We start from the raw sequence: 17,206 nt of genomic DNA on the forward strand, positions 1-17,206 counted from the left end.
GCCTCTCTCAGCGGTGGAAGACACCGGGTTCGCCGACTGCTCTCTCACTTGGAGCCCTGCTGCGTGATACCTGGAAGTCCTACAAGAGCTCCATCAGACTATGTACTCTCACATCCAAAGTCTCCTTAAAGAAGGCGTCTCATCCTCTGTAAGTTTCACGAGTGATATATGCTCTTGTCAAAGTAAGGAAGTCAAATATTGTATGTTTTTGTCTAAAAATTAAGGTGAATTTATGGTTCCTTGTTTCATATCATATAGCCAATAGCAGGGGTGCAACCAGGAATTCTGGGCCCCAAGGAAAAAAATATCACCTTGGGCCACCCCCCCCGTTTTTATTTTTTAATAATGACATATTTTTTTGGGCCTCCTGGCAGCCAGGGGACCTTGGAACAAATTTCACAAACTTTGTTAAAGGTTAAGTTATCACTAATACTATGGCATCACGTGAGAAAGTTGATCCGTAACGTGTAAAAGCAGTAACTTCCTGTCACTACTAGATGGCACTGTGAGTAATTGAATAACTGAGACGCGTGAGGGAGTATCGGCTCAACACACTAACGGAGGTTTGAGAAAGGGTGTACATTAAGGAGCAGAGCATTTAACAAACACCCTGAAAATATACATTGCATTGTGAACTAATGCGTGTGGAAAACTGTGAAATTTAGAGCTTGAAACAGTTAAAACGGCGTTAACAAATGGAGCATCTTCGCAACCTACAGGTGCTGCTCGGCTTTCTAATTACAGCATCACCATCATGTTTGACTGTACGCTATTTTACAATTACCGCTATGGCGTCTTTGCCGTTATCAAGGCAAGCCCAGGTTGTTGGTTTGAGCGCTTTAAGCTGTCCTGGAACCGACGTGATGGTTTAGCTGAAAGGCGTAATTCACTTTAAAAAGGAATATCTAGCTAGGAGTAACTAAGTAGAAGGAGAAGCTAGCGAGAAGTAGCAGCTAGCTAGACGGAGGAAGAAGCTAGCTAGCCGTCCTGCCTTGTTGACATCATGGCAGACTCTGCAAAGAAGAAGCCAAAGAAGAGGGTTAGGTCGGCCGAAGCGAAGAAGAGGAAAAGGGATTTGGACCGAGTGAGGGACCGGACGAGAATCAACATTGGAAACGCTTTTACTGGTTGGAGACAACTGCGACAGGACGTTGGATGCAAGACAGATGAGGAGCTGGCCTTCGTGCTACTGGACTCGTAAGTTATCACTTGGAAGATGCATATTGTATTTATATATATATATTTATATATGGCCGATTATATTAGGTTTGGTAGCTTTTCATGATAGAACGTACAGTAAGTGCTGATCTCGTACTTAAGTGAAGCCAAGCCAAGGCAGTACATAGAGTAGGTCTCCAGTAGTTCGTCAAGCTTGGTTTTAAATTAAATACAGTGTGAGACATATGTAAATATCCTCCCCGCTTGATGCGAATGTCTCATGGCGTTTCAGGTATCAGAAGGTGACTCAGAGAATATCCGAGGAATGTCCCTTGCAGACCAGAAACCAGGAGACAAATGGCTATGTTTGTGAACTCCAGGTGTCTATTCTGCAGAGGAGCCCTCCATCAGACACTCCCGAGCCATTATCGACATCAGGAGACTCTGGGTTACTCGGACCTCTTTCAGGCATGACTTCAAATCCTCCATAGATAAGCAGCACAGGAGGTTTACGTCTGATTTTTGTCTAAATGCCGATAGGAGGATCCTTTAAAACTGGAGATAAGATGTTAGACAGGCCTACTAAGTGCAAATACATATTGAAACTTGTAAATTTGAATGCCCTCTTAGTTTGTACAATTTGAAGTTTGACCAAAAACAAACCAAAAAAATGGTGGCAGTTTGGCCCTGGAATAGATTAAGTGGTGGAGTGCCTCTGTCAAAGACAGCTACTGTTATTGCCGTACATTTCGGTTTCTAAGTGCACCTGAATATAGGCCGTACCCACCAAATTTAAAAGAGAAAAAAACCTTCAAAATTTGCCGCACTTGTATACAAGCCGGAGGTGTCAATGTTGTAACATGGAATATTTACACAATAAAACGTACTATAAACCTTGCAATCCTACCTCCACTCTAACAGCTTCTGCAGTTCAAGCAGAAGCTGTAGTAAATCTACATAACTTCCAGTGGTGTGAAAGTGTTTTGAGTCCTGATTTGTGTCCTGAATTTTTTTTGCACCTTTTGTCACTTAAATATTTCAGATCAAACAAATTTATATGTTTGTTAATGACAACACAACTAACACAAAATGCAGTTTCTAAATGAAACTTTTTATTAAACAGGAAAAAAAATCCAAACCTACATGTCCCTGTGTGGGGAAAGTGATTGCCCCCCAAACATAATTGGTTGGGTTGGACGAGTCGTCGCTGCGCTCTTGGTGTAATTTTGGTTGGCCGGCCACATCTGGGAAGGTTCACCAAAGTTCCATGTTTTCGCCCTTTGTGGATAACAGCTCTGACTGAGTCCCAAAGCTTTAGAAATGGCTTTATAACCTTTTCCAGACTGATAGATCTCAATTACTTACTTTCTCATTTGTTCCTGAATTTCTTTAGATCTCAGCGTGATCTCTAGCTTTTGATGATGTTTTGGGCAGCGTTAGGTAGGTTGTTGATTTCTTGATTGAGAACAGGTGTGGCAGTAATCAGGCCTGGGTGTGGCTGGAGAAATTTAACGCAGGTGTGATGGTTGGGGGGCACTTTTTTTACACAGGGCCTTTCTTAATAATAAACATTTTAATTTAAAAACTGCATGTTGTGTTGTCATAGACTAATATTTAAATTTGTTTGATCTGAAACATTCAAGTGTGACAAACATGCAAAAAAATAAGAAATCAGGAAGGGGGCAAACACTTTCACACCACTGCACTTAGGATGTGTCAGATCAAAACACGATTGCTGCGTAAGACTTCAAAACATAATGTTGGTGTCCACTTCTGAAATTCACTACTTCCTGACTCTGTATGCTAAGCATCATGGGAACTGTAGTTCTTGTAGCCATAAATTAGTCGCATCATTGTTTAAGCCGCAGGGTTCCAAGTGTGTGGAAAAAGTAGCGGCTTATAGTCTGGAATTTACGTTATGTTTTTTTTTTTTCTTTAAATGTAGATAAAGCCATAAAGTCAGAACCCGATGATGAGCACAGCATTGATGAGCGTCTTCTGGAAACATCTGAGGAGCCGGAACAAAACCAGGACCACTGTCGAATCCGTAGGTGTCCTTTTTTTAACTCACTGGATTGGGCTAATTCATGCATGTATGGCCACAATTTGTTAATTAAAACAGAGATTTAAAGCTCTTGTTTTTCAATGGAAAACAACGTTATGGAATTCTTCATTGTGAGAAGTTTGGCAAAAATTTGGAGACCACATTACCCCCTCCTGCAGAATTGTAGTGACACTGTGACTTGCTTGTTGGTGCATCTGGTAACATTTTTGTTATCTGTATATTCCAGGGATGTGGGGAATAGCAAAAAATGTCTTTTTGTGTCCAGGAGAGTCAAAGTGGACATTAGCTGAGAAGAGTCTCCGTATAGAATCAGCAGTATCGGTTCCTGTGTGTGAAGAAGTCAAAATCATTTCTCCTACGAAAGATGTATCGGAAGAAGATGGTGCCAGTTGTTGCAAGGAACCTCATGCTTTTCCACACTGTGGCAAGGTGTTGGAAAATGAGGACGTTTCAAAAACCCATGAGTGCTCTGAGGATGAATCGTTTGACTCTGACTCTGATATGTCACCTTTTGATGATATCACAGAGGCGCAAGACAGCGATCCAGACTACATGCCAGGCACTTATGTTTGGTATGTATTTTTTTGTTTTTGTATCTGCTTTCAAATAGACAGTTATCGATCCTAAACGCTCTATTAATATTTCAGCAATTGGAAAATTCAATACACTATAACAACTTATTTGCTTTAGTAATGCTTTGGATTAAATGAGACCAAAAGGAAAGATCTATTTAACCACATGGTCATTTTATTAAATATATCGCACAACACAAGAGCAGCAGAACCAATGTTGTAGAAGCGGTAAGGAGAAAACTGCTCTACAAGCATTAATACCGCTGTTAAATTGTAAAACACAATATGGCAAGTCTAACGCATAAGTTTCACACACCTATGGCGGACTAGCAAATTTTAAAGTGCATGCAGAGGTACAAAAAGCTGCTCATTGTTGACTAATCATGATACTTCAAATGCAGCTGCTGCCATCTTGTGTTACCAAATCAATGTATCAGGAGGTTGCTTACAGCCAAAGCTGCCAATGTTTGTTTTTTTTTTTTTTGACACGGCACTCATTAGAGACACTCCCGGTTATTTGCATTGTTGACTACACACTCGGTGACTATAGGAGACATGCAGTTAAAGTAATGGTTTGTTTTTTTCCCCCCAAACCTGCATACAATGTTACATTAGTGTACATAATCAACATTGACAATGTAACAATTATATATGTCCAAAAAGGAGTAGAAAGAGCCAGAACCTTATTTAATCCTACCCTTCTCTGTTTCACAGCAATTACTAATACATACAGTATATTTACTTCCTGTCTTCAACAAGTTCCATTTACCACTTTTTGTCATGACAGAAAAAAACTAAGGTGTTTAATTGGAAAAAAGGGGTCAATTGGTGCATTTATCGTATGTGTCTGTTATTTTACATTTCAGGGATCAGAAAGGGACAAAAATATCACCAGAGCAATATTCCTCGCAGACCAGAAAGGAAGAGAATATCGCATCTGACACTGCTGAGCCATTACTAATGCTAGGAGACTCAGGATTACTTGGTATGCTTGACACACTGTGCACCTAGTCCACATCATAAACTCGACAAAAATATTGAAAAAAAGCACTTGTTTTTGCTCCCATTTTTCATGAGCTGAACTCAAAGATCTAGAACTTTCTGTATGTACATAAAAAGCCTATCTCTCTCAAATATTGTTCACAAATCTGTATAAATCAGTGTTAGTGAGCATTCATGATTATAATCTATCCACCTCACAGGTGTGGCATGTCAAGATGATGAGCCAGCATGATTATTCCACAGGTGTGCCTTAGTTTGGCCACTTCAAAATGTCTAGTTAACTGTATTGTGGGTGGTCCCAAGGGGTCCAAAAACCAGTTGGTATTTGGTGTGACCACCATTTGCCTCAAATACTGTATGCACCGATCCAGAGCATTGCAAACATGCTCAGTGGGTGACGTGTGAGTATGCTGGCCATGCAAGCACTGTGGTGTTTTCATCTTCCAGGAATTGTGCACATGACAATAAAAACTCTCTTGATCTCTTGATCTTGATCTCTTGATCTTGTGTACAGATCCTTGCAATACGGGGCTGTCCATTATCAGACTGCAACATGATGTGATGTTTGTGGATGAATTACACAACAATGGGCCTCAGGCTCTTGTCACAGTATCTCTGTGCATTAAAAATGCCATCAATACTGTGTTGTGGATGGAGTGGCCCATGGCGACAGTGGGGTGATGGTATGGGCATGTGGGTATGTTATGAACAACAAACACGGGTGCATTTTATTAATGGCATTTTGAAGATAGCTAACATATGGCTTGGGCATATGGGCTAAAACTCACATCACAATATATTGTAGGGTGAATATCGATATAAGATACAGACCTGATCAAAATCTTAGTACCAGTTGAAAAATTGCTAAAATTTTCATTTTGCACATTTGGATATTAATTAGGTTTTAAGTAGAGCTACAATATGCAAAAGCAACTTTTGGAACTTGTAATTTAAAAAACAAAAACAAATAGGTTGTTTATCACTTGATTAAAAGTTTAAGACCACTGGCTGTATAAGCCAAAATCTGCTCAAAATTTTCATTTTCTGTCAGGCAAATGCAAAGACCATGTCTCCTTCAACGCCACAAAACTGCCAGTTTAGACTTTGCCAGGGAGCATCAAACATGGGACATTGAAAGGTGGAAAAGTTTTTCTCTGATGAGGAAAAAATGTTAATTTTGACGGTCTAGATGGCTTCCAACGTTACTGGCATGACAAGGAGATCCCACCTGAGATGTTTTCTACCTGGCACAGTGGAGGGTGGTCCATCATGGTCTGGGGTGCTTTTTCCATTCAGTGGAACACCGGAGCTTCAGGTGGTGCAGTGTCGTCAAACGGCGGTTGTTTACGTGCAGATGTTGCAGCGGACATCCCTCAGATTGAGGACCCTCGTCTGTGTGCTAACAGCTGGCTTTTTCAACAGGACAACGCTGCAGTTCACAGTAGTCACTTGACGAAGGACTTCTTCAAGGAGAATAATATCACTCTTTTGGACCGTCCTGCATGTTCCCCTGATTTAAACCCATAGAGAACATTTGGGGATGGATGGCAAGGGAAGTTTATAAAAAATGGCCATCAGTTCCAGACAGTTGATGCCCTTGGTGAAGCAATCTTCCCCACTTGGAGTACTCTTCCCACTAGCCTCCTGGAAACACTTGCATCAAGCATGCCCAAACCAATTTTTGAAGTGATTACCAAGAACGGTAGAGCTACTCATTACTGAGTCCTACTGAGAAAATTATTTTGTTCTGGTTTAGAGAGTTTTTTTATTTTTTGAGCGATGGTCTTAAACTTTTGATCAGCTGATAAACAGCCTATTTCAGTTTTGTTTTCAATAAATTACTTTTTCAAAGTGCTTTTTGTCTCCCTCTGCCTTCTTTCTTTTGCATATTGTAGCTCTACTTAAAAACCTCAATAAAATCCAAATGTGCAAAATGCAAATTCTACCAATTCTTCAACTGTTTTTAAGATTTTGATCAGGAGTGTATGCTGTATATTCCGATATTTTTTCCTGCAAAGTGAGTTTCGACAAAATCAAAGCCAAATATGCGTCAAGTTGTTAATACTTAACATGAGGATGTTTTTTAAAATTTTAAAGCTTTATGCAAGATGCACAGTCTTATCTTAAAAAAAATAAATAAATAAATAAAGGCTTACCAACTGTCTGTCTGACTTGTACATTTGTGGTCAAGCTTGTCGTGCTAAATAATTGTGACTGTGAAGCTTGCTGGACATCGTGAGTCTATTTTTAGCAGGTTTTTAAATCAGTTTTTTTCACTGTTGCAACGGGGACCATATCTTTAGCAATGTGATAGCCTCTTTATTATAGCACACCACGTTGCAACGGAATGCAACAGGAAAAAGAAGCAGCGAGGTTTGTGTTGTTGCAGGTGTTTTGCAGCCAGCGCGCAGTTTCACACATTCCTCGTATTGGAGTTTGTGCCAACTTTTATTTACAGTAGTTTAGTAAGATTTTTTTATGCTCTGAATTCAAAGTACATCCAAATTACTGAGCCACTGCTTTTTTGTTGCTGACTAATTCTTTCACTGCAGACGATGTCACGTCCTTCATTTTCATCGAAGACTGAGCCGCCGGACTCCACCCCTCCTCCCTCCTCCTACATGCAAGGAGGGGGGCGGGGCAGAAGCTCACACACAGTGCTGAGAGATGAGGGCGATACACCGCAAATTCAGTCAACATATGAACAATATGGTTGTTTTTGATATTGTGCTTAAAGTAAATATCGATATACTGTATTATTAATGTTGCTATAGCGCGCAGCCCTACTAACATGTTTGGGATGCTCTGCATCGGCTTACACAGTATTTGAGGCAAATGGTGGTCACACCAGATACTGACTGGTTTTGCCCACTTGTGGAGTGGCTAAACTAAGGCACACGTGTGCAATAATCATGCTGTCTCATCAGCATCTTGATATGCCACACCTGAGCGGTGGATAGATTATTAATCATGAAAGATTAATGCACACCTAGACAGATTTGTGAACAATATTTGAGAGAGAGCGAGGCCTTTTGTGTACATAGAAAGGTGTAGATCTTGGAGTCTGCTCCAGGAAAATGGGAGTAAAGACAAAAGGGTTGCGTTTATATATTTTTTAATTGTAAATAGGACACTGTATCATATTCTATTATGAATACATACAGCAATTGATCGTCCATTATGAAATGTATCACAAACAGTGACTTGTTATATCATTGTGCTCTATAGAAGATACCATAAAGTCAGAGCCTGACTATGAACACAGCATCAATGAGCACCTTCAGGATACGATCTCAGAAGTTCCCAAACCAAACCAGCAGCGGCGTAGGGCCAAGAAGATCTTTGACTGTGCAACCTGTGGGAGATTATTCCCTTGTAATGCTGCTCTCAAACGTCATCTTGTCATCCACACGGGGAACAGACCTTTTAAATGCTTCATTTGTGGAAGAGGCTTCACACAGAGTGGAAACCTCAAAACACATATGAAGGTTCACAAAGGTCAGAAACAACAATTTCTTATTTATTCCAGTGTGAAATAAATCCTAATGAATGTCTTTCCTTTGACCCCAGGAGATTCAAGCTGGACTTTAGCTGAGGAGAAGAAGCCCCCTAAAGAACCAGCCCCGGACACAATTCATGTGTGTGGCGAATGTGGAATGGACTTCCCTCTCAAAGATCAACTGGAAGAACACCGCATCAGTCACAAGAAGCCTTACGCTTGTCCAGACTGCGGCAAGTCATTCAAAAACAAAGACTCGTTAAAAATCCATAGCCGCGTTCACACCGGGTACTCTCCTTTCGCCTGCTCCGAGTGCGGAAAGAGTTTCATCACTTCGTGTGGCCTCAAGCAACACGAGTTGACCCACAGTGGAGAAAAGAACTTCCACTGCGAGCAGTGCGGGAAAGCATTCTTGCAGGCCTCCCACCTCAAAGTGCACCTAAAGACTCACAGCGGAGAGCGCCCTCACCTGTGCGCCATCTGCGGGAAGAGCTATGCACGAGCCGAGACCCTCAAAGTGCACCTGAGGGTTCACACCGGAGAGAAACCATACACCTGCGACATATGTGGGAAGTCCTTTTATTATTTTCAAGGTTACAGAGCGCATAGGATGATTCATGACAAGAAGCCAAAACCTCCTACAAAACCTTTGGGGAGACCTAAACAGCAAACTGTGGAGTAATCAGTGACGTCATTCAGGAAGTATTTGGCTAATGCCATCTGAAAGGTGAGCTTAATGTGGAGTACAGACCTAATTTTCTTGCTGAAATTTTGTTTATTAGCATTGTGTGCTTTCCACCAAGTAGAACACTTTTCAGTGTTTTTTTTAATATCTATAGGGGTGTGTGTATGTATGTATGTATGTATGTGTGTATATATATATATAAATATATATATATGTGTGTGTGTGTGTATGTAGTGACTTAAAGACATTCCCAATTAAAGGAATGCTTCATAATGCCAGAATGTGTCTTGTCTGCATTGTTTACAGAGTAAAGTTGAAGTCAGAACCTTTTCTAAGTGTGATAATTTCACAAACACGGTGTTTGAAATAGAAGAAATGGCTCTCTGAACATAAATGCAGTGACCATATTGGATCTAAGTAATTAGAATTTATTTCACTTACTCAAGCCAAAAATAATTTAAATCTGGATAGAAATGCATAAAATTTTTGCTTATATTCAGCTACTATGTATGACTGTAATTATATTTTAACTACTTTTGTGGGTTCACACTGGGTCAGAAATACTATTATCAATACTGGACAGTATTAACAGCACAATCAGGTAGTAGTTCTAAACGTTGCAGTTGATTACATAACCAGCAAATATTTACAGTACATTACAATGAATGAATTATCTGTTTGAACATTAACATTTGTCATGTTAATGTCAAGCATGCAACTTTTATTGTGATGTTTACAAATCAAATAGAGGTTGGCTCAGTGTAAAGGCAGCGGTAGTAACGGCAAGGACTTCGTAATGACACGGTTTATTTCGAACAATTTGAAAGATTCACACGCTCATCTAAGCTAACAATGCTATTACACCGAAGTTATACATTGTACAATCGTGTTGGTTAACATTGCTGTACTGTATAGTATTTTAAAGAAAACATAAGTTAAAAAAAATACGGCTTTTATTTTGGTATTGGACAAATCCAACGGGAAGTTTCCACGCTGCCTTGGGGAGGGGGGGGCAAGCAACAATAGCTAGAAAGCGCTCTGATCTAAGTTAAATAATGGCAATAATATATGCCCACAATTGGACACGCTGTTTTAACTAACTGGCGTGAAAATTAGAGTGGAGCAGAAATATTGACCTGTATCTGGAATAAATACTGGCGGCTTTTTTTTCTAACCTGGGGGAGACGTTTAAACGCTCAGGTTGGTGTCTATTGTCTGTTGTTAAGGTTCACTAGGCAAATCTGCGAGGGTTCTTCTCAGTTGCAATTGCTTAAGCAGCAAATCTTGCGTCCCAGTCTTTTAGTTATGTGGTTAACCAAGAGGAACATTTTGATGATTGGCGTCTCGGTGTGGCTAATCGTACCGCTAATTGCTAATTGTGAACGCCGACCAGTGGCTAGCATGCTGGCTACCCACAATCTGTTGGGATTTGTGTTATTACGACCAAATTAAACCATGGCGTCAGTGCTGGGAAGGGGATTTATAGAAAGCGTTATATGTGAGACAAATATTCATACGTTGATTGGATGAAGGCGAAAGTGGGGCGACAGCCAGTCCCACCTAGCTAATGCTACTAAGCTAGCAGGTCAATCAAGTATCATGGTGGAATCGGTGTCTTTACATCCAACCCACTTATCAACGCTATGTAACAACACGTTACACCTGATTAGTTAATTTCTAATCATGTTAATCGTCCATTCCCCCTAAAGGCAGCATTATGTGAAGGCCTGGCTAGGTTCACGCCCCCTTCCTAACAAAGCATCTTCCCCGTTGGTGTGTCCTTGAGCGTCACAATGGATGACTTCCAGGTAGCAGGGAGGCACTGTTGGAAATTGACTGGCAACCAGGATGCACTGGAGCTGACCAACTGACGAATAACACACAGAAGCCTTCTAAGACATGCAATAATAAATTTTGTAAACCTCTTGTCTTCAGGGGTGAACAAGTGAGCAGGAGCCTTTCCCAGCATCGGGTTACACCCTGAACTGGTGGAAACAAACATTTTACACTCACATTCACACGTTTTGAGAAGTCTCGAGTTAACCTAACATGTATGTTTTGGACTGTGGGAGGAAGCCCCTGCAGGAAGGGAGAGACCATGCAAACTCCACAAAAACATGTCCTAACACATTTTAAGATGGATGTTAATTGTACAACCACTGGATTAAAGTCCTTACACAAGTTTTACAAAAGATATTAATCATATCATGCAGTTAAATCACCATGTATCAGAAACCTCTCTGTGTGATGCACTTCCCCTGAATTATCAGCAATTATGATTAATTACGCACCCTCCTTTCTTGGACAGGGGTCCACTGTTGCCCCCTCCACAGAGATGGGCTCAGAGAGCCCCAAGCACTTTGGAGCATATGTGATGATGACTGAGGAGGAGGAGGATCAGCAAGATATTGGCCCCCTCATCAACTCTGATGGAGAAGAAGTGGATTTGTCGGATCTCAGTGAGTTCCAGTGACACAATGTGGAGTCATTGTTTCATCGTTCCATGTAATTCTGGAGTTTTTAAAAAATGAGTCCATAGTAAGGATTTAGTCCTATTGTATGTTGTCAATATTACACCTAATGATCACAACAAATTATTTTTAAATTTCATATTCCGATATTTCTGATACCAGCCTAATTCACGTATCTGAAGTTTCCGATACCACCTGCAGATATTTTAGATCCATGAGCCTCAGTGCTTTGTTGTCAACTTGTTCAGGAAACATAGCAAAAGGAGTATCGCAAGCATGGCTGTCGTCCTCATTCTCACACACAAGTGCTCCGCCGTTCATGGCCACACCAAACAGTCGGCCAACTACACACAAACTCCCAGGCTGCTACAATATCATACTTGCCTGTAGAGAGGAGTTTAGTACAGCCTCATATAAAATCCACAATAATTATAATGTAGCAACCCGGACGTGATGCGGAATGTTAAAAGTTCTGTGTTGTGTATGTGCAGTGTTGTATGACAGCTACATTTGCTGATATTCTTTTGGCGTGGTTACATAATAAATAAACAAAGCTCTAGTTTAATAAATAAACACAGCTCTAGTATTTAGCAATTAATTGTATTGGTATTTGCAGATATCCAAATTCAGCTATCAGGAACCTAAGTGAAAAAACGTGGATCCTTGTATCCCTACTTCCTGTGCATGTTTTCTTGTTGATTTGCCCCTTGCTTTGAGAATGTGTCACAAAAAAAAAATGACACAACAAAGCCAAAGAATTGTGTACTATAAAGCGGCTTTTATGTTGTGATAGTAGTGTTAGTTAAGCAAATGTTGAAACCTCATTAAAATGAAGATATGTAAAGACAGTAATTAGTTATTGGAAATTTTTACTTGAGACTATATTTTAGACAATGCACAGTCTGAGTTTAGCTTAGTTGTTGTGAAAGGTTTTCTCCAGTTACATGTCTTTCTGTTGACCTAGGAGAGAGCACCATGTCAGGCAGTGGAGCGGCAGAAACCCCCTCCATGGCATTCAGTCAGAGCGAGAATGAAAAGCCACCCTCTTTCCATAGCTGTACCGTGTGTGGTAAAGACTTCCCATATGCCTCCAAACTCCAGCGTCACCTGCGCACTCACACTGGAGAGAGGCCTTTCCCGTGCTCCATGTGCGATAAGAGATTTCCCGAGAAGGGTCTGCTCATGATCCACGAAAGGGTCCACACGGGGGAAAAGCCCTTCCCGTGCACTTTCTGTGAGAAGCGGTTCGCCAGCCAGGGCGAGCTCAGGCTCCACAGGAGGACTCACACTGGCGAGAGGCCGTACCACTGCTCCATTTGTCTGAAGAGCTTCTCTCGCCACTGGCACCTCAAGACTCACCTGGACGCCATGCACTCCGAGGTGGTCGCCGGCTTCACCAGGAAGAAGTTCCCGTGCTCGGACTGTGACAAGAGCTGCAACTCGGCCGCTGAGCTGAGGGACCACCAGAGGACTCACACTGGTGAAAGGCCCTATCAGTGCTCCTTCTGCGACAAGAGGTTCGCCTTGTCAGGAACGCTGGTCAGACACGAGCGCCTCCACACCGGAATCACGCCGTACCACTGCTCAGACTGTGGGAAGACCTTTGCGCAGCAGTGGACACTGACCACACACATGCGGACGCACACGGGCGAGAAACCATACAGCTGCACGCAGTGCGACAAGTCTTTTGTGGCACCCGGGGAGCTTCGGAGGCACACCAGGATCCACACGGGGGAGAAGCCGTACGCCTGCGCAGATTGTGGCAGACAATTCTCGCTGGCTGGAACCCTCAGGAACCACAAGAAGTCCTGCACACAGAGCAAACATGGACCACTTCAAACTGCAGCTGGTGAATCATCCCAGAGAGAAATCACCAATGTCAGCTCAGAGGTGTTGACATAACACTAAAATGTTTAACCTGTTTGTCTAACTATGTTAAATCGGAATGAGTATTTGGCATTAAAATTAATGATAAACAAATCCTTTACTGTATTGACCTGAATATCAAAACTTCTGTATGAAGTCAGTTTTTTTTTTCCATTTTTCTGAAGTTTTTTTTTGTGTTCAAACTGACGCAATCCCGCATGACGCTGGCCGCATGTGTGCAGCCAGCGAAGTAGGTTATTCACGTCCATATTGACATCGCATATGACCCATTGACCAGATTTTTCCCTCAAAAAAAGGATGAAAACCATGGCTTGTCTTATATACGGGATCTAGACATTTATATAGAGTACATTCAAACCAACAGGTGATGTCATACGACTTTTCCCCAAGGGAGTCAGTGCTTTCTTACTGTCACTCGCACACATGACCTGGAGAGATGCAGCATCAACACAGACCCAGTCAGAAAAAAAATTCTCAAAAGTTAGCAAACCACAGAGAAGGAGTTACGATGCTAATCTTAAGATAATGGTGTACAGTGAAGCAGTCATCGAACTGTCCAGCAGCTAGAAATTTGATATCCCCTTTGCAATCTACCGGTTGTTTCACTGATATTAAAAACTTTTTGAATTTCAATTTCTTAGAAAGTATCTTTACAAAAGAAAAAAAAAGGGTTGTCTTATATTCGGGTCAATATGGCAATTGTTGAGGTTGAGTCTCTCTCTGAATGTTCTGAGCTCTTGCTGCAATACCTGTGTTGTTTTGAGCAGAATAATGTTGGCCTGCTTTGGAATCAGCAGTGCCTCTGCTGATTTCAGTCCAGTGGTGCACCCCATTTTGTCTAAATTGCTACAAGATGACAACAATCACTAGATTGTTATCAATCACTTCCACACAATGAACTGAATTTTAAGTGTATCATGTCTGTTTTTAGGTGTCTGCCAATCAATCTGTACCAAATGTTGCGGCTTCCGCCGCCACCTCTTCAGAGGACATCAACTGTGACCGAGTAACCCAGGATGGTAATGACTCTGAAGAACAAGAACAGGATCCATTCGGTCTGCAAATGAATGTAGTCGTGAAAGAGGAGGAAGAGGAGGAGCCTTTGTGCGGTACGTAGACATGGCATGTTCCATGTCTAGGTGAGTTTTAGATCTCTGAACTCACATTGCTTATCTTGTGTTTTGTCACCACACAGATGAAGCTTTGAGTCCAGAGTGTCCTACTGAGGAAAATAATGTAGCTACAGTGAAGGAGGAGGAAGTACAGGCTATTCACAGTACGTATGCAACAGATATCAAATATATTTTACATGAAGCTTTCACAGTACTGCTGTGCCTTTCTATTTTATCTTACCAAGACACATCAGATAATTCTAAGCTTCCAATTTTGTGGGAACAGTTTGGGGAAGGCCATTTTCTGTTCCAATGCATAAAGCCGGGTCAAGAAATCCATGCTTGTGTAACGGATGCCAGCCTGTGAGGCTGTGCGAGTGTACGTTGGTAAACCTCACTCCCTCTGCCTCAAGAGCTGCACTGAACACGCGCCCGACAGTCCGGGCTTTTAGTCGCGTGGTCAGCGCCCTCGTCTCCCATTACGAAGGTCCTGTGTTTGAGCCCTGGTGCGGGCAGGTGTGAAACAGGGCGGGTTACACTTGGATGAGTTTGCTGTGGAAGAACACCTTAGGGATGAACTACAACAGAGACTTTGTGATAATCACTCACCTGTCACCTCATTAGTGGTGGAAGATTTGCACAGACACACTGCTAAGTCCTAGAAGACTTGAGAAGCTTTTATAGCTGCAAAGGCAGAGACCACCTCCACATTTTCTTCCATTTTCACCTCCTGTCGGAATAGCTTTGTTCACATTGCGTCATTCAACAGGCAGCAGCAGGTGCAAAGTTTTCAAGTTTCTTCAATCCCTTCCATTATGTTTTCGCAGCCACCCCAAAGCTTCTCAATCACGTGGTCATCTCTCCAACATCACCAGTTAAGGATCAGCGTAACAACAATAGCAACAAGAAGACCAGAAGCTCTTTCTGCTGTGGCCTCTGTGGAAGAGACTGCCACAAGATGTCAGCGCTACAAATCCATATGCGCATCCACTCAGGAGAGAAACCCTATCAGTGTGCTCTGTGTGGCAAGCAGTTCACCCAGAAAGGTCAGCTGAAAGGCCACCAGAAGGTCCACACAGGGGAGAAGCCTTTTTCCTGCCCCGAGTGCGGCAAGTGCTTTGCCCACTCTGGCGCAATGAACCGACACCGGCTCACACACACGGGGGAGAAGCCCTACCACTGCTCCCTGTGCGACCGCAGCTTCAACCAGTCGGGACGTCTGAGGGAACATGAGAAGACACACTTCGGGGACAAGCTAAATTGTCCTGAGTGTGACAAGACATTCACGCGGGCCTCAAGCCTCAAGAACCATGTGAGGCTCCACACGGGCGAGAGGCCATACAACTGTGACGTATGTGGGCGGGGCTTCAGCCGCTCTCAGAGCCTCAGGCTTCACAAGCGTAAACATGAGCTGATGCATGTGAAGGAGGAGTCTGGCTTCAGTGTCGACGACTTATCAGACAATAGCTCCTCGTTAAATATGTGTATAACGGTTAAAAATGAAGAGGATATATTTCTATAAACCACACTTGACGGCTCATTTTAGATTGTAGAGGAAAGGTAACGTTAACACGGTGGTCACATTCAAACAAAAAGTAATTTTCTTCATCAGTGATCACAAAACAGTATATTTTACTCACATTTTACAATATTTATGGTAGTTTTAAGGTCTGTGATTTCACTTTGTTCAATGCAGTATTTTGTTACCTAATCCTGTTTTTGGACTGGCTTGTGCATTTGTAGCAGATGCAACTGAAATACATGTAGTAAGGTAATTATGCATAGTAAAAGTAGTCATCCATTTAAAAACAAATGTGGTTATATTTATCTTGTGTATGCCAAAACCAATGTTTTTCTTTGTCGCCATTTTTTGTTTTATTAAATTTTTAACTAATTAAATATTTGGTTCACGTTGTTTAGCCTGTTTTGGGAGGTTAAATCAGTGTTGTAAATAAAGAATCATGATCCGAAACTGGGGAGTAAAAGATGACTTTGTGGAAAGGTTGCGACTTTGATCCACTGTTTGGGATGTGTTCCATTCAGTGGTGGGCGGTGCATTTGCTACCTGGGCCTCAATGAGTACTTAACCGACTTAACCTACCTACATTACCTCCTAGTACCACCATTGTCACGTCACAATTATACAAACCATCAATAGTAAACAAAAGACAATATTACAAGGCATGGCATTACAGAGAGAAGCATTTTGTGTATTGGGGATGAACACCACCATTTAATCAGTTAACCAGTATATGCTGCCAGTAAATTTGGCGCTCGGCCAAATGTAACAGACAACTCCAAACCTCTACATTACAGCATCTGGCGCAATTTACTAATTTGCTCTGATCAACCAATCAGGATGGAAAAATGCTGACCTTATTGAGCTGCGAATCTGAAATCTAAATGGTTAAAGAAACAGCCCATTCCTAATATACTTGTTGGACAGCACTACTGATTCTGAAGGCCCATGGGAGATTACATTGATCTGCTAAAATCTCATGGGACAAAAAAAATTGAACACGCACATACAAGAGCTGGAAGCAGACACGCTACGAAATGAATAATATTTGACTGTTGGGAATAAATTCATACAATTTCATGGAACAAATACTAGAATTGATGTTGTAAATTTAAGTCAGTGCTTCTGATATGCTGGCCCTGACGGCCTACCACCACCGGTTACACTGAACCAAAGAAATAATAATGGATTGCCATACTGCTTCAGGGTTTGTAGAATGTTTCAACGATTGAGGAA

General features: G+C 41.8%; 2 protein-coding genes across 9 annotated transcripts; both read left to right on the forward strand.

Annotated features, from left to right (window-relative positions):
• Window positions 1-363: 363 nt before the first annotated feature.
• LOC129183141 (zinc finger protein 12-like) lies at window positions 364-9,286 on the forward strand. 5 transcript variants are annotated; one of them, XM_054780050.1, is made up of 7 exons: window positions 364-1,197; window positions 1,451-1,626; window positions 3,104-3,205; window positions 3,450-3,795; window positions 4,662-4,780; window positions 8,029-8,295; window positions 8,368-9,286. In XM_054780050.1, exons 1-7 carry the CDS (start codon window positions 1,004-1,006, stop codon window positions 8,976-8,978), a joined length of 1,815 nt encoding a protein of 604 aa, XP_054636025.1. In that variant the 5' UTR covers window positions 364-1,003; the 3' UTR covers window positions 8,979-9,286. The 5 variants fall into 5 exon arrangements, with proteins under 5 accessions (XP_054636025.1, XP_054636024.1, XP_054636027.1 ...); XM_054780049.1 differs by having other exon boundaries at window positions 368-1,197; window positions 8,026-8,295; window positions 8,368-9,283; XM_054780052.1 differs by having other exon boundaries at window positions 372-1,197; window positions 3,489-3,795; window positions 8,026-8,295; window positions 8,368-9,280.
• Window positions 8,895-16,410, forward strand: LOC129183140 (oocyte zinc finger protein XlCOF28-like). 4 transcript variants are annotated; one of them, XM_054780048.1, is made up of 6 exons: window positions 8,895-9,023; window positions 11,290-11,440; window positions 12,417-13,342; window positions 14,271-14,448; window positions 14,535-14,615; window positions 15,279-16,410. In XM_054780048.1, the coding sequence occupies exons 2-6, from the start codon at window positions 11,317-11,319 to the stop codon at window positions 15,971-15,973; spliced, it is 2,004 nt and encodes a 667-aa protein (XP_054636023.1). In that variant the 5' UTR covers window positions 8,895-9,023; window positions 11,290-11,316; the 3' UTR covers window positions 15,974-16,410. The 4 variants fall into 4 exon arrangements, with proteins under 4 accessions (XP_054636023.1, XP_054636022.1, XP_054636021.1 ...); XM_054780047.1 differs by lacking the exon at window positions 8,895-9,023 and adding an exon at window positions 9,987-10,926; XM_054780046.1 differs by lacking the exon at window positions 8,895-9,023 and adding an exon at window positions 9,987-10,181 and having other exon boundaries at window positions 15,279-16,409.
• Window positions 16,411-17,206: the final 796 nt, after the last annotated feature.

This window comes from Dunckerocampus dactyliophorus, chromosome 6 (genome assembly GCF_027744805.1).
Source record: "Dunckerocampus dactyliophorus isolate RoL2022-P2 chromosome 6, RoL_Ddac_1.1, whole genome shotgun sequence".
NCBI classification, from domain to species: domain Eukaryota; kingdom Metazoa; phylum Chordata; class Actinopteri; order Syngnathiformes; family Syngnathidae; genus Dunckerocampus; species Dunckerocampus dactyliophorus.

Coding starts and splice junctions, on each gene's coding strand:
- LOC129183141 (XM_054780049.1), top strand. CDS start 1,004: ATGGCAGACTCTGCAAAGAAGAAGCCAAAGAAGAGGGTTAGGTCGGCC. Junction 1,198..1,450: donor GCCTTCGTGCTACTGGACTC/GTAAGTTATCAC, acceptor ATGGCGTTTCAG/GTATCAGAAGGTGACTCAGA. Junction 1,627..3,103: donor GTTACTCGGACCTCTTTCAG/GCATGACTTCAA, acceptor CTTTAAATGTAG/ATAAAGCCATAAAGTCAGAA.
- LOC129183140 (XM_054780044.1), top strand. CDS start 11,257: ATGATTAATTACGCACCCTCCTTTCTTGGACAGGGGTCCACTGTTGCC. Junction 11,441..12,416: donor AGTGGATTTGTCGGATCTCA/GTGAGTTCCAGT, acceptor CTGTTGACCTAG/GAGAGAGCACCATGTCAGGC. Junction 14,449..14,534: donor AGAGGAGGAGCCTTTGTGCG/GTACGTAGACAT, acceptor GTCACCACACAG/ATGAAGCTTTGAGTCCAGAG.